Consider the following 16324-nt stretch of genomic DNA (forward strand, 5'->3'; position numbering starts at 1 on the left):
TTTATAGAGAACATGATACAGGAAAAAGTGTCTCCAAAGCAAGACCATGAGATAGAACAAACTATTTGCATGTGGAAAGCACAAGCTAAAATGAGAATCACGACTGATCTTGAAAAGAGTGCTTTCTAAAATAAATACAAAAATAATACACTTGTGGACTAGGTAAGGCATTTTTCTTTATTATTTTTCAATTTATCTTAGTAATGCCAGAAAAATAACAGCCATTATTTTCACTTTAAATGCAAACCAAATACTGCTGCACGCAGAATACAAAGATTACCTACGAACATGGTCAGGTACAAAGGCCATATTAGATGTATAGACTGCACTTTATTTTTACATCAAAGTAAGACTGACAGAGCAATTTTTCGACAATTATTTTAGCAAATACCGTGCTACTAAACAAAGGCAAATACACACACACGCGCGCGCACACGCACACACACACACACACACACACACACACACACACATATATACATGAACACGTTTCAACTGAAGTTATACATGTCACTTTGACAAAGGCTTCTTCTCTGGTGTGTCTCACCAGATATTTGCACCCCAAGGTCCCCTGCCCTGATCCCGCCCCCAAATGCTGACTTGATCTGAAGAAACAAATTAGAGATGTTCTTAATTAAAGGCACATTTGGCAGCTACTGAAAGTGGCATGCATCTGGCACAGGTGCGCTCTCCCTAAAGCCACACCACATGTGACTTCCATGCTATGCATCTTGTTTGAGTGGTAGTCCAATGTGATCCACCTTTAGCTAACTTGCTTTGTAATTCTGCAGCAATTGGCTACTTAATGCACTATTTTCATTAAAGGCAAAAGGGAAATTTGCTCACAGTCGACAGAAAATGCACTTTACGGTGTCAAAAATGGAAAATAAGGCATGAAATTTACAAAACAAGTATTAGGTGCTTTTGTTTAATCATATAGACTTCATGCTTCTTAACCAGAGCTCAAAATATTTCATTGGCTCATGTGTAAGGGATTTTGATTTTAAGTTAGTAATGAGATGCTTCAAAGGAGAAATATTGAATAAACAAATTAAGTCATCACTTTCCCTTACAAATAATTCTGCATAATTCTTTCAGCCAAACCAATTTTAACCCTGTGGTTTGTATTTTACTGATAAAGATTAATGTGCAACAGGACCTACACTTGTGCAACAGTCATACAATATAGGTTAAAAGAACAAGTGAACCTACCCACAGCAGAATACCAAGAAACAAATGGTTAGTTTCTTTCTAAATCTGGAGGAAATAAAAGGTTTTCTTTGATATGTACAACACTAACAAATTGGGAACCTCTCCCTCCATTTCCATTATTTGTTTTGCTGAGCCACTTAAAACTGAATTTAAGCCGTCTTTAAAGACAGAGGATGAAATACATGACTAGAGTAAACCAAACTTGAGAATTAAGATCATGATCACAGATACCAAGTTTCGGTTTATGTAACTTTCAACTTATGAGAATACTCATTAAGGAAGAATTTAGAACCATAACATAGCCTCCAACTGAAATGGTACTTGTTCACTAGACTGTTGTGTTGATTGTAGTATCACGAAGTGTGGCAGGCGCTTTCCTAAATTCAGACCCATTAAAACATTTCTTGAGCTGTTAGAGCGTAGTAATCGACTAAATATCTCCTTTGATACCCAACAACCTTTAATTAAGAAAACTTTTAATGCTTGTTTATTTCCTGATAATTTGTATTCTTGAAATGCATTAGAAAGGCTGGGAACAGTAAATAATCTTTCAGTAAACTTAGAAACATATACCTATCTGTTCCTGTTTTAAAAAGTGCTCAGACGTGAAAAGCCTCCCTTTGTATTGTTCTTGGTTGATAGCCCACTTAAGTTAAATTCAACCTTGAAATATTTTTATTTTGTGATCCAAAGATGACACATCTAAGAACATTTCCATTTCTAAAAGAAATTTTTCATGTTTTGGGATGTGGTTTAGGAATAGTCATGCTGCATTGACTGTCTTGTAATGTCCTGGATTCAAAAACAGAATTTTGTGGTGATGCATTTGTCTTCTCAGCCACTTCTTGTCCCTGAATAAGTATATTTTAGTTACTACAGAGAATAAATTTGTCAGCTAATTCATGTTTCATGTATGAAGAAGGCAAGGATACAGTCTTCTCCACCTCCATTTAAGGGCACCCAATTGGAATTTTTCTAAGCAGTCACCACTGCAGAAAATATTTTTACCCAAATGTCAGCTTCAGAATACAAATATCCTCTATCCACAGTGCTGATGCACAGTGAAGTGGTCTCCTAGAACCACTGGGGTAGAAGATTGGTTCCCTTTGGGAGAAGTATGATTAGAACTCCAAATCTAAGCTTTTGCTCTTTAGACGATCAGGCGGGTTGAAAAGCCTCCTTTAATGAAGGCTAACACACTGGCCAGGGAGATATTGAATGAGCTCCAATGTGACTTCTCAGGTTCTCATATGGAGTGGGGTGGGGTAATTAAAAAGAGAAGTGATCAGTAAGACAGACAAAGGGAAACCCTAGGGAAAATGAGGCTGTTCTAATAAAAAATCATGGGGGATTCTGGAATGTGTATTATGATTAATTGTAGCAGCACTAGTAAGCAGGCTTAGATAAACACTTGTTGAATGAATGGTCTTATGGACGTGTTGCACACAAGAGTGGATTCGAAATTAATTTTTTGGGAGACTTTTAAAAGGAGACATTTTACAGAGAGAAAAATGGCTACCATAATAGGAATGGTACAGATATTAAACAAAGATTCAACTCTAACAAATAAATAAGAAAGGATGTGATAGGAGGGATTGCTTAATGATGATGCAATCAACATTCTGGTCTTAAAGGACAATATACTGTACTACTGTGATGTACATTTAATGCTCTAATAAATATCACAGGAAATTATTAAAGTACTAGGTTTGCACCATGATGCAGCACTTCTAAAAATGTCTCTAATGGCATGGTTAACAGAATTGCTGAAATGTTGCTTCATTATTCTGAGGACACATGCAGATACTGACGAATGGATGACTCTCTAATGATGGAATGCTGCACATTTCATAGACATTAGAGTGGAGATTAATAAAACTTTTTCTCTTCAACAAGTTGCATGCATTTCAGTCACAGTATTTGTTAGACTCAGAAGATCAGTACATAGGCTTAATGAATAATCCATATTATGATATTAATGATGTAGGTAGATGTTCTATTATGAATAGTTTTGATAGAGCAAAGACCTCAAGCAAGGTAGAATGTTTAATATAAACTAACAAACTGTATACATGTTGCTTAGCAAATTAAAAAACTTACAAAGTTCTGCTTAAAAGATACCCATCCTATTCTAACCAAATTTTTTTCCTACATGCCAAACTGCAACTTTTTATCATTCTTTAAGATGAATACATACAATCCAGAACTAGAAACCAAGGCGTACCACAATACGTGCTTTTATGCTTAGTGTTTGCGTGTGTGTGTGTGTGTGTGTGTGTGTGTGTGTGTGTTTCAACTGAAAGAAATAAGAATCAACCATTTTCTCCATATAATAATTTAATATATGCCAGCCAAACAAAGTATTTGTATCTTTATTCAATTAAATTAAAACAGACCTGCCAGGTTTATTATATAACATTCACTATATACACATGATTTCGGCAATGCAAGGTAATTCTAGATCTGCGGATTACTCAACTATCCGTAAAACATGAGCGGTGTCAGGGACGCCCAGCAATGCTCCTTTCCACACTGGGTGACTGCATTTCCAGAGAATGGTTAGAGGGACGGCTATGAGCCATGACATGGGTTACCAGTAAACTTTTGTGGGGGGTGGGGAGGGGCAATAACAATCTAGCACAGATTAACAGTCTCCTAAATGTAAATCGTATACTTGACAGTTACATTTTTTTAAAAAGTTCTTCTGTCATGTTAATGACACAAAACTTCTTGTTTGAAGGCATCACCACCATATTTTGTTTGTAGGGAGGGTGGGTGGGGGAATGCTCTTAAAATTAATATAATTATTCCTAAAAAAAAAAAAAAAGAAAGAAAAAGAAAAAAAAGTACCTCTTTGGTGAAGCCTCGGTACCCATTCACTTCACTGTAATAACCTGTAAACGGGACTGTGGCACAGCACGGGGCCTGGACTCCCACAAGGTCAGGCACCACAGCCACTCCCCACAGTCCTTTAAATGATTTCTAGGAAAATATTCTAAAGTAGGATGAGTAAAAGCAAAGGAAAACAAAGGAGATATGAAGATCCCTGTTTAAGATTTCTTTTTAAAAAGTGCATATTTTGAATTACAAAAACTGTCATCATGTGGGCCTGCTGGACACTAGACTATGTTTTCCATCCCTTTAACGATAAAGATCACTTCACAAAAAGAGGACTCCTGCCTATTGGCTGGAAAAAGTCCCTTTACTTGATTTTCAGGTGCAATCAGTTGTCCAATTCCTCTACATCAGTCTTTCCGTATCTAAACGAATACCATTTTCATTTTATAATTATGTCTAGGTTAAAATTCATTGTCTTATACTGCATCTTGAAGTAGAGTCGTTAGTGTTTGGAGTTGTCACTGTAACTCCTCAGTGCTGGCACATTCCGTGCATCCATTGCCAGCAATGGATTTGGGGCTAGGAAAATGTCCATCCTGGAACAGAGACACTCAGGAAGAATGGGCGTTCTCCAACAGTGGTGGTCCATCTCTGTGCATGGAGGGGTGTGTGTGCTCCCTTTTATAAGTTTTTGGAGGGAGTTTAGGGATATGTTGAGAAGTGCTTTGTCGTGGAGGAACCGGCGGCCCAGTGATGGAAGGAAGGTCCACTTCTTGTGTCAGTGGTGGTGATGGCAGATGCCTTCTCGTGCCATGAGGAGAAGGTGTTTGAGGAGGAGGTGGCGTAAATGGGGAAGGGCTGTTTGGGAAGAAGGCATTGCCATGATCGCTTTTTTTGCCCAAAGGGGGAGGCTGGAGATGTAGTGGTGAGCTGGAGAAAACATCAGGTGTCCTCACAGGTTCTCGCGGTGGTAATAAGGGAGGGCTCTCGGGAGGGTCTGATATAGAGGTCCGGTCTGCTATTGAATACCGCGGTGAATAGGCTTTTGATGTGGGCTGTCTAGGAGGAATTGCTGGGGGGCTGTCCAAATGCTTAGACATAATCTAACACAAATGAAAAAGGAATAAAACACACATTTATTATTAATTGATGCAGTACTGTGACTATATTAAGAACTGGGGTCTTCAAACACACTGTTGGAAGAGCGTGAGGCACGGATCAGGGGGTTTTGCCATATTTTTTAAAGGGAGGGAGTTATGCCAATTCATTAAAAACAATTTTTTTCCAAGTTTTAATTTTTCTCAAAATTTTGTTGTTTGCTACTGTGCACCTATCAATCTAAGACAATTTATGACTTAACCTAAGTCAATCTTACAATTTTAAACCTACTACGTTCACATTTTATGACACTCTGCAGAGTGTCCTGACTTGTCCAGGTGCCCTGCTCTCTGGATCCTCTGAGAACCACCGAATCAAGTCAACAGTTGGCAAAGAAAGAAATTTAAACAAGTGGAAAAAAATAGCTATTGCAAGTCTTTAAGGTCTCTTCCAACCCAGAACTGTTATGAAAATCCCGTTTAAAAGCATATCAGATTTATTATCAAGGGCGCAGACGGGTCATGTTTAAGTTTCACTTAAAACGTGCTTTCATATAGAAAGCTTCACACCTCTTTGCTTTTCTTTCTCTGTGTGGTCTGCGTGAGACTACGTTCTACTCTTTTGGGATTAAACTTGTTTTCTCCTGGACAGTACCCATGATTTAGACTCACAGGGTTTTGAAAACATACCAAAAAACTACTTTCAGAAGATAGGAAATAAATATTACCGCAGGGTAAATCCGTATTTAGTCCTCGTCTAAACTCAGTTAAGCCCAGATACCCTGAAGTGTTGACCTAATCTGGTAGGAACTAAACTAGACACAGGCAAGTGATTCTAATGTAACTGTAATGACTCTGGGCTCCAGATGACAGGACTCTCTACGTACCTTAGATGGAGAAGATTCCGCGGGGGCAGATTCTGGCCGTCTTCGTGGAGGAACAGGAGGGGGGACAGGCACTTCGTCAGTGCCCTTGGTTAAACTTATAGATGATACTGAAGCAGATCCTGTAGGATGTGAAATTTTTTTTAACAGTTCACAGGAATTTTATCTCATCTATTAATCCTGAAAAGGCTTAGCTGGAAACTGCTTATATTTATTAAAAGAAATGTACAGAATTATCAAAAGCAGTTCAATAAACCAATACACGGTAGTATTTCCTTTATCAAAGCAAACTGCTATAAAAGCATGCAGAAATTTCTTAGCAGAATTTTCAGGGGAAAAAAAAGCTGCCTAAGATATTCCGTTATTTTGCTTTTGGAACAAAATAACATTCCCACTGTTAATTATTGGAAGTTTTTATTTGGGTATGATTCTCAGATTTCTGGGAGAAACCTTTGGAATGGTAATTTTGTTAAGCCTTTGTGATGGGCTCATTTTCTTTCCCTGACTGTATTAGTATAGAATCTCCCTGCCATTAGGTGGTAGTCAGTCCTTGGGATTAGTTTCTGATCTTAACTGCTCTCCCCAGCGACTGTCTCAAAGGATGCCAGGAAGAATCTTGTGTCTGGGGGAGGGGTCTCTCCTCACTTTGCTTACATATAGGCTGGCTCTCCTTGGCAGAAAATCGGGTTCATCATACTCTAATCCAAACATTTTAATTGTGATGGAGCTATTTAAGATGAGTGAGGCAGCCCTGATAAAAACAGAAATTACACTAAATCTAGTGAACCGGATTTAAAAAGTTGATGAACTGGCACAAGACAGGTGAGTAAAGCTTCTAATCAGAACTCATCCTATAGACATTTATGATGACAAGGGCATAATCTAGGCATAAAATAATTACATTATGAAAGACAACATTCATGTAAGTTGTTAGTTTATGCACAGTATAAAAAAGATATGAAAAAATACTTAAATGATCATCCAGAATTATACTTGGCAGGTTCTCATTTTCCTTTAAGCTTTTGTCAACTAAATGTTATAACAATATAGAACTTAAAGAGTACTTTGTGTACTGATGTTATTCAAATGAGAAACATTTTAATCACCTACCTTTTTTCTTAAAAGACTATGTAATAAGTTAATTAGTTTATAACTAATGTCTTCCATTGGATACATTTTGAAACCATTTGTATGAAGGACAGCAAAAACCATTAACCTATTAGCTTAAAATTTATGGACTAATTTGGTGAATTGTTAGTTGACTTTAAAAATAAAAGCAAATATCTGTAATGGCACTTTATTTCGCTTAACAGTGATGAATATTTAGGCCGCATGATTTAAGTAGTTACAACTATAAGATAGTTCTTCTAAAGCCAAATTACGGTCATTTGCCTGCAGTCTGTGCCAAGGTCGTCAGGCTAAGTGTATCTTGTGACTCAGACGCTGCCCGTAGCCGCCAGCATTCCCATATGCGCATGCATGCTCTTGCTTTTTTTTTTTTTTTTTAAGTTGAGCATTAAAATACTACTAAGAACTCTACAGTTGGGAAAGAAATGGTTAAATGTGGAAGTCACCCATATAATAATGTTTTTTTAAAAGAGAAAAGGGTTTTACAAAAAGCATGAAGAGTATATACGTTTAAGCAAATCATCTATGATCAAAAGGTAGCACAAGGGAAGGCCTCACTTCTAAGATGTTGCAAGCGGGGTACCAGTGCTGCCAGGCCCAAGAAGAGTTTTAGCAGGGAGGGGGGCACTTGGTTTAATTTTTGAAGCCAAAGCAAGAATTAGGAGTCTTAAACTAAATATACTAACTTGGGCCATGGGGCAGTGAAACTTGGACAAAGACGGTATCGCTGCCTGTGAAAGGAAACAAGAGAAGCAGATTTTTTTCTTTCGTTGATAAATTCAACTCATCTGCAGAAATTCATCCACGATAGAAATGTTATTTTTGTCATTCAAGTAAAGAAGGGTACAACAGTCTTTTTCGTAAAAGCTCATTACATCTCAGTTTTGAGAAAAATAAAGAATTGAGTTAATATCATACTGGGAATGTTGAAGATTCCTTTTAGATTCACTACCTGATGCCATAATAATTCAATGAAAAGCATTCATGAGGAAACTAAAGTTTTCTCTATTAGTGGAATACTTTTAAAATATGTACAAACTCAATTCAAGCAAAGAATTCAGCTGGACATATAAAAATATGTCACTTACTAGAGATTATTTTGAAAACTCAACTGTGTGAAATAAGTAGTAAACAATGAATTTATGTTAGTAAATTGAAAAATAAAAGGGAATTTCTTACTAATATTATATACTTACGAAATTATTCTTAGAGCATGACAAAATAACTACAGCTTTGGATATTACAAAACAAGCTTGAGAGTGATATAGCCTTTTCCCTTCTATATTCTTGAACACTTCTTTAAAAAAATCAATTAATATTTGGCACTTAGACACATTTTGTACAGGAAACTCACTGACAATTTTACAATGCTTCAACAGATTATTAATTCATCTAAGAAAAAAACTGAAAACCATAAAAGTCAAAGCCCCAAGAGCAATAAAGGCGAAAAACAGACAAAAGGTTAAGTTATCTGTAGTGGTTCTAAATCAACATAGTTGTCTATGTTACACTGTCTCATATTACCAACATACGGAAGAGATAATATCCACGAGACTAAAATAATTCCTGTAACACTAGACTCAGCTGATTTTTTAAAACTCAGGTTTGTCTCTCCCCCTGTCTCTCTTTCCACAATAGACAAGCACTCAATTTGGACCACTGTTTCTTTTAGCTTCTTTGGTGAGAACAAGAATAATTTTATGTTCCAGGTTCAGTTGGCAAGATTATTAATGTGATTGCTACTTCTATAGCTATGGGTTTATTTTCCATATACCCCAGTTTCTAACAATCTATCCCATTAATCTCCCTTCCTTATGTACTGATACTTATTTGGAGGCCACAGTTACCAAAGGTAGCAATCCAGCTAATTCTGATAAGTTATCTCTCAGAAGATTAATTTTTATACTTTGATATTAAATGAAGCAGTTGCTCTGTCAATGATTCACTCCACTGCTTATTAGGCATAACAGGGGTTAAGGGAGTATTTACCTTTAGTGTTTACCTACTTATGTTTTTTCTACTTTTCTTGGAAAGGAAATAAATATGCCTCCTGGAGATAAGCCTCAAGAATATGGTAGTACACTTAGTATAATACGGGAATAAAATAAAAACACAAAGCTTATGATAGTTATAAACTGCAGACTTGTAAAAACAATTATTATACCTATACATAAACACTTGTGCATACACAGACTTGGTTTTGGTCATATTTATATATATGTATGTCGCAGGCTTAGATTTGTATGTTTGGTAAATCAAGGGCACTTTCTGATTTGTCATTATAAATGGATTTCTTGGTCTCACTGCCTGGAAAATGCCAAAAAAACAAAACAAACAAAAAAAAAAAACCCAACCCTCTTTGAATTATACATGCTCTAATCAAGAAATATATACTAGAAATCCTTGTCAGTGAACAAATTTACTTATAATGAGTTAGGAGTGAAAACCCACTTAATTAAAAAAGTATTAACTTGTTAAGTACAAATCCCAAATGACAGCTCAGTGGTTCTCAGTCTCAAGCTTTTGGAGTGCCTGGGTGGCTTAGTCGGTTAAGTGTCCGACTTCGGCTCAGGTCATGATCTCACGGTTTGTGGGTTCAAGCCCTGCACTCGACTCTGTGCTGACAGCTCAGGGCCTGGAGCCTACTTTAGATTCTGTGTCTCCTCTCTCTGCCCCTCTTCCAGTCACACTCTTTCTCTCTCTCTCTCAAAAATAAACATTAAAAAAATTAAAAAATAAAAAGAACCCCCTGGAAAGCTTTTAAAAATTACTGATTCCTAGTGCTAATACCAGTCTAATTCAAACAGGGGCTGGGCATATAGGTATTTTTTTTTAAGCTCCCCACGGGATCATACTGCACAGTCAGGATTGAAACCACTGTTCAAGATGCTTTCAATTTATAAATGAGTCTTTCTTAAAATAGAAATAAGCATTTCCCTATAGACAAAAATTTCCCTATAGACAAAAATCAATCATGAATAACTTCTTAAACTCACAAAAGCCTGTTATGCAAATTCATTTGAGATCAGAAACTAAGCACCTACAAGAATCTTCTAGGAAGAAAAGCCTTGCATTCCAGCTTCAAGCTTGGACTACCATCTTTTCTTGTCAAAGCTTCCCCTGCGGAGGGACACAGCTAAGCTCATCTGCAGCACACAGACCAGGTGGGGCCTCTGGCTCCCTTCTCTGACCAGGCCATCTTTACACAGGGAGGTCCCTAGAGCATCTCATCCTCTCCACCTTGTTAGAGCAGCAGAGACAAAGCAAGCGAGCTGGGTGGTCTCTCCCCTGGTCAGGGCCACTGTCATCATCACCTCAAAGGTGGAGCTGGCCAGGGCAGGGTGTGGGGCAGGGCTCTGAATGTGAGGGTGTATGTGGGTGCACTAAGAGGATGGCCAGGTTCCTCACCACAAAGCTTGATGTGACCATTCTTGCCCATTCTGTGGTCGTTTGTGTAAACTCCTACAGCATTATGTCTTCACCACTCATTTAGCACTTTGCTTTGCTAAGCCCTTACGTATCTTCTCTAGTTAAGCTTGCAATCTGAGAGTGAAAAATAAACACAGTACGAAGAGAGAATTGCAGCATTTAACAATGGTTAAAGCACTAAACTGTGATTTTCTTTGAACCATGATTATTTTTCCTCTCTCAGTAAGATTTATAAACTTTACCAGAGAAAATGTGATGTAGGAGTGCTAGGCAAGGAGTGAGGTATGCAACAGATACTGGCTGAAAAATTAAGTATGGTTTTGTTTTGTTTTTTTAATTTTTTTTAAATGTTTATTTTTGAGAGAGAGGGAGGGAGACAGAGCATGAGCGGGGCAGGGGCAGACACACACACACACACACACACACACACACAGAATCCGAAGCAGGCTCCAGGCTCTGAGCTGTCAGCACAGAGCCCGACGCGGGGCTCGAACTCACAGACCACAAGATCATGACCTGAGCCGAAGTCGGACGCTCAACCGACTGAGCCACCCAGGTGCCTCAAGTACGGTTTTAAAGTAAATCATTCTGAAAGACAAAACTATATGAAGCAAAACAGTACTATTATAACTGATCAAAAATTCTGGTCAAACTGCCTTTTGAAAAACTTAGGCAGCGGAACTTTCTGCTGTTCTGTTGAGTGGCAGGTGTTCAGATGACGTAAGAATGTAGGCACGGCAGCTCTTTCCTGCCAGGCCCTGAGGAAGGGGTAGTTCACGCTGTGGTGGCAACACAGTGGGCAAGGTGGTGGCCCCCATGGTACCAGCAGATCTGTTAAGCAGAAGTGAGGTCAACAGCAGATGAGGATCTTTACTACACGCAGGCCACGTAAGTTTTAAGTAAGCGACTAACTGAACATACAGATGGTTTTAGACTTGGCTAGGTTTTTTCATTTCGAAGTCAGTTATTTTCAGTTTCTACCAAGAGCAAAAGGAATAGGAGTAGGTGTTTTCTTTATCACAAAGAAAGTGAAATTGAGAAAACCCCCAAAGCTAAGACTACAAAGCCCAACTCCTGGAACAGTGGTTTCTCCACTTGTCCAGTATTTAATCCTGTTCCACCGCCACACACGGCAGAGCACAGCTCCAGACCGCTGCATTCCAAGACGACCCCTTCTTCCCCTTTTGGCTAGTTATCGTAAAGATTCAGCACTAGTAGGGAACTAGTAGGGAACTAGCAGGTAACTTATCTCCCGTTTCCCCACCTCTTCCATTTGTAGCTACTTTTTAAACTAAGAGAAGTAGAATTTGCAGTTGATAGCTTTCACAGGACTTCAATAATTTACTTATTTGGGAATCCTTATAATACAGACTAGCTCTCTGCTTCAAGAAAAAAAAAAACCCTGCAAACAGTTAAGTGGGCAGAAGAAAAAATGATTTTAGGTGGGGTATACTGCAAAAAATGCTGGTTTCATTACTTAGCTTTAGAGGATTGGGAGAATAGGTGGGATTTTTTTTCTTAACCCGGTATTTATTTGAACTTATCAGAAATATATGTATATAACATGACTCCATAACCCCCAGGAGCAAAATAAAGCCAAGATGTAATTCTCCAAACAAACACACTTTAGGGTGGTCAACAGACAAGACAAACTTCTGGGTAACTACAAATGTATGTATAACACAGGAATAAATAAATAGGATTCTGGACCAAATCTCAAAATAATATACCTTCAAAGAATAATTTTAAGTCGATTTTTGTTAAAAAGTTAGATCCTCTGATTCCTAACTCCTAGGTCACCCGCCTCTCGACCTCCTCCCCACAATAATGACACGCTGTCCCTCAGGACTGGATTCTGTGCTGCCAGATACTGGGGTTGAACTTGGTCTGTACATTGAGCTGACAGCCAATGGGAAAAGCATGTGCAAGTGGCTGTGAGAGGGTTAAAGGTGATGGGATTCAAGTTTGGATTTAATACTGAACAAATGGAAAAAGGCTGTGTGTTCTTAGAGCTTTAAAACTGCACGTGGAATTGATTAGAAAGTCAGTGGAAGCAGGGTGACCCATGTATAAAACGTAGTCTCTTTAGAGGGCTAGAGCTGAGCATTACAGTTTGGTAGCCACCAGCCATGTGTGGATTAAACATGTGAATGTGGCTGGTCTGAATTGAGGTGTGCTGTAAGTGTAAAATGCATATGGGATTTGGATGGTTTAGAACAAAAAAGAGAATGTAAAATATCTCAGTAACTTTTCATACTGAGTTCATGCTGAAATGACATTCTGCATACACTGAGTTAAATAAAATATATTAATCAAATTAATTTCACCTAATTCTTTTTGCTTTTTAAAATGGGGCTGTAGAACATTTGAAGTACATACGTGGCTCATATTACATTTCTATTAGACGACACTGGTCTAGAAATAAGAAAGGGGTGAGCAACAGTGTGCAGTCTGGGAGATCTGTCCGGCTGGGCTGGAAAGCACAGGCAGTGGATTAGCGGGCACCACATACTGTCCGCCAGACGGTGCAGACTAAGGAAGAGTTTGAATTTGATTCTTGCTGCAAAATCTGAAACTACAGAGTTTGGTGGAACCGGAATGATGTACTGAGTAGTATGCGGAGATAATAATTTTGGAGGCAGCATTTAAAGCGTCGGACTGACAATCCTTGCAGATTTCAGGAGTTATCTTTGTTTTCTCTGGATATGAGGGATGCCATTTTAAATTCACCAACTGAAAGCAAATACTCGGATACCAATTTTCAAGCTTAAATTACTAATTTTCATCACCAGTCCTTTCAGTAAAGCATAATAAATTTAAAGAGAGCAATTCCAACAGGTTTTTAAAAAAATTATAAGTTGCTGGAGTTCAGAATTTGCTTTATATTTTTATAATAATATCTTTTGGAATGGTATTTGTGTACAAATTTACAAAAAATAAAAAAGTTATACAGATGCTTTATTACTGCTAGCACACAGAATACTAACAACTACTTTTAAGCACTTAAAATTTTAGCACCTACTTGAGTGAAAAGGGCTCGAATGATCAGAGTCAAATACGCTGCAAACATCTGTGGTACTAGAAGCACCCGAAGCAGGAGGAGGTGTTAACGGTGTTCTTGGAGAGTTTGGTGCAGATGCTGTACTTTCTGTCTCACTTTCGGGGATCCTACTGTAACTAATTTTCCTTGGCTCCTGCTGCAGAGGTGTGGGATGTCTCATGGTACCTGGTCTTGGGTTTGATGGACGAACACCAGGAGATTTTAGGGGATAGCTGTATTTTTTTGGCTGTAAACACAACAAAAGAAACACAGTATTTAAAACACCATAACAGAAAGGAAGGTTTTTCTATATATGCCCGGTAAAACTCAATATCTAGGAAAACCATAAACCATTAGTAAAGAAGTTGTATAATGATTAAAACTAAAGTGTCCAAGTTAAAATATTAACATCCCATTTCCATAAAGCCTTGGCTATCTAAAATATTAGGCAATGAATTTCTTTAAATAGCTGAGTCTTAGTCCTAAAAATGCCAGAGTATTTGTTATCTTAGTATTTTTGAATGGAACTCTTTCTAAGATATATTGTAGATTTCTCTAGCTTTTTAAATAGACCCTGTTGAACGAATTTAACCTTGCTGGAGAAGCCAGGATCATTATTATGAATTATGATGCCTTACTATGCTGTAATACTGTGATGCTGGAATCATTTGAGCTATTTACAAATGCATTAAATTGCTGGAGTTTTCATCTGTGTGTGTATATGTTTAGGTTTCTGAAATTTTCTTACAGGGTGCTATTAGCGAGCCTCTTTGGAGCAAGACTCTATAGCTATTTCCAATTTTCTGTTTTTAGTCCATCTTTGGAGAAACTGGTTTAGGCTTGAGAAATTTTCTTGTGAGGTAATTGCATAGGCTTTAGTTCACAGATACTTTGAAGTTTATCTTGGTTACGTAGGAAGCCATTTATATTTACTTATTGATTTTTTTACTTTCTTTTTTTTTTTTTTTTTTTTTTTTTTTTTTTTAATTTTTTTTCAACGTTTTTTATTTATTTTTGGGACAGAGAGAGACAGAGCATGAACGGGGGAGGGTCAGAGAGAGAGGGAGACACAGAATCGGAAACAGGCTCCAGGCTCCGAGCCATCAGCCCAGAGCCTGACGCGGGGCTCGAACTCACGGACCGCGAGATCGTGACCTGGCTGAAGTCGGACGCTTAACCGACTGCGCCACCCAGGCGCCCCCGATTTTTTTACTTTCTTATGAACAAGAGAGATTATGTTCAGATCAGTGAGGTGATGATACTAAACATAAAGTTGGCCAGGCACTGGCAAGTAAAGAAAACAATGGAAACTTTATTTCCCCCACAAAAGTATCTTTAACCAAACCTGTTATTATTATGGCTAATGATTCATAGTTAAAAGTTTTCCTAAGTCATTACTTTAGAAAAGTCATAAATACATGTTTATTATAAAAGGATTGGTATAAATTAATCAAATTTCTGCCCTTAAAGGAAATCTTGGATAACATTTTTGTTTAAAAAAAAAAAAAATGATTGGGGTGCGTGGGTGGCTCAGTCGGTTAAGTGGCCAACTTCGGCTCAGGTCACGATCTCATGGGTCACGGGTTCAAGCCCCACATTGGGCTCTGTGCTGACACCTCAGAGTCTGGAGCCTGCTTCGGATTCTGTGTCTCCCTGTCTCTCTGCCCCTCTCCCACTTGTGCTCCCTCCCTCCCCCTCTCTCTCAAAAATAAATAAACATTAAAAATATTTTTTAAACAAAAAACAAAACTTATTTATTTGCCCAATTTCTTCGTGTACCAGGATTTATTCAGATTAATATTACTGCTCACTTATATGCAGCCAAATGGAATATTCCTGAGCATATTTATTAAGCATTTATTCGTTACTTTTATCCATCACCTGTGCACTTCATCCCCGAATGCCCTTATGGAAAACTAATCTGTGCAACACATATGGTGTTAATGACATCACCAGATATCGATAACTGCAAAAGATATACAAATATGAAAGAAATATGAATATATGTATGCTTACAAATCTTGGGAGAGGCTTAGGGTTTCGCGGTTCTATTTCTAAGGATTTGTTGAAAAGATAATCTGTAAATTCTTTTTCCATGCTATTTCCCATTGGATTCAAATTTTCAAAGAACCTCTAAATGCAAAGAAATAAACAGTTATTAATATTAAATATTTTAAATGCAGTCTGACATTCACAAAAATAACTGCAGAAAACATTTAACAAAAGAAACTTTGAGTTATTTTTAGTTTTATTTTCCTTTATCTCTTCTCTGAAATAAACCTGTCTTTCATCAGCCGGTTTATAAACTTAATTAGAAAGATGTATCCTCAAATAATTCAACTTACTTTGATATCTGATTCTACTCGTAAACAATAAGGCTGATTTTGGTACTGCTGGATCTCTCCTGTTATTTCTGCTACTTTCCTCCTTTTGCTAAAGTTTATAAGCTCTTTTCCATGCCTTTTTAGGACCTCAGGGTTGCCTTCTTCTGTTTTCAAGATATTAGTTAGATAAATTCCTAGAAGATATAATGAAATTATTTCAAGGATGAAAAAGGAACCAGCTAGTTTTTTTGTCAGTAACTGTAGGCATAGGTACAATCAATATGTACGTGTACAGTAACGTATGTACAATGTACCATCTCAATCACCATAACCAAAGATTTAAGGCACAGATTTCCATTCTATGAGAAACAA

General features: G+C 37.6%; 1 protein-coding gene across 3 annotated transcripts in view; it reads right to left on the bottom strand.

Moving 5' to 3' along the window:
* Positions 1-151: 151 nt before the first annotated feature.
* SOS1 (SOS Ras/Rac guanine nucleotide exchange factor 1) overlaps positions 152-16324 on the bottom strand; it is a 151091-nt gene continuing 134918 nt past the window's right edge. For 2 of the 3 annotated variants that reach the window (XM_060653109.3, XM_060653093.3), the window contains 6 exons: positions 15974-16146; positions 15645-15761; positions 13611-13875; positions 7846-7890; positions 6035-6153; positions 152-5153 (listed from right to left, as the gene is read on the bottom strand). In XM_060653109.3, the coding sequence (XP_060509092.1) occupies positions 4662-5153; positions 6035-6153; positions 7846-7890; positions 13611-13875; positions 15645-15761; positions 15974-16146 (1211 nt within the window). In that variant the 3' untranslated portion in view covers positions 152-4661. The remainder of the gene's footprint in view (positions 5154-6034; positions 6154-7845; positions 7891-13610; positions 13876-15644; positions 15762-15973; positions 16147-16324) is intronic. The other variant, XM_060653104.3, reaches the window with a different exon arrangement.

The sequence above is a fragment of the Panthera onca genome, chromosome A3 (genome assembly GCF_046562875.1).
Source record: "Panthera onca isolate mPanOnc1 chromosome A3, mPanOnc1 haplotype 2, whole genome shotgun sequence".
In the NCBI taxonomy this organism is placed as follows: domain Eukaryota; kingdom Metazoa; phylum Chordata; class Mammalia; order Carnivora; family Felidae; genus Panthera; species Panthera onca.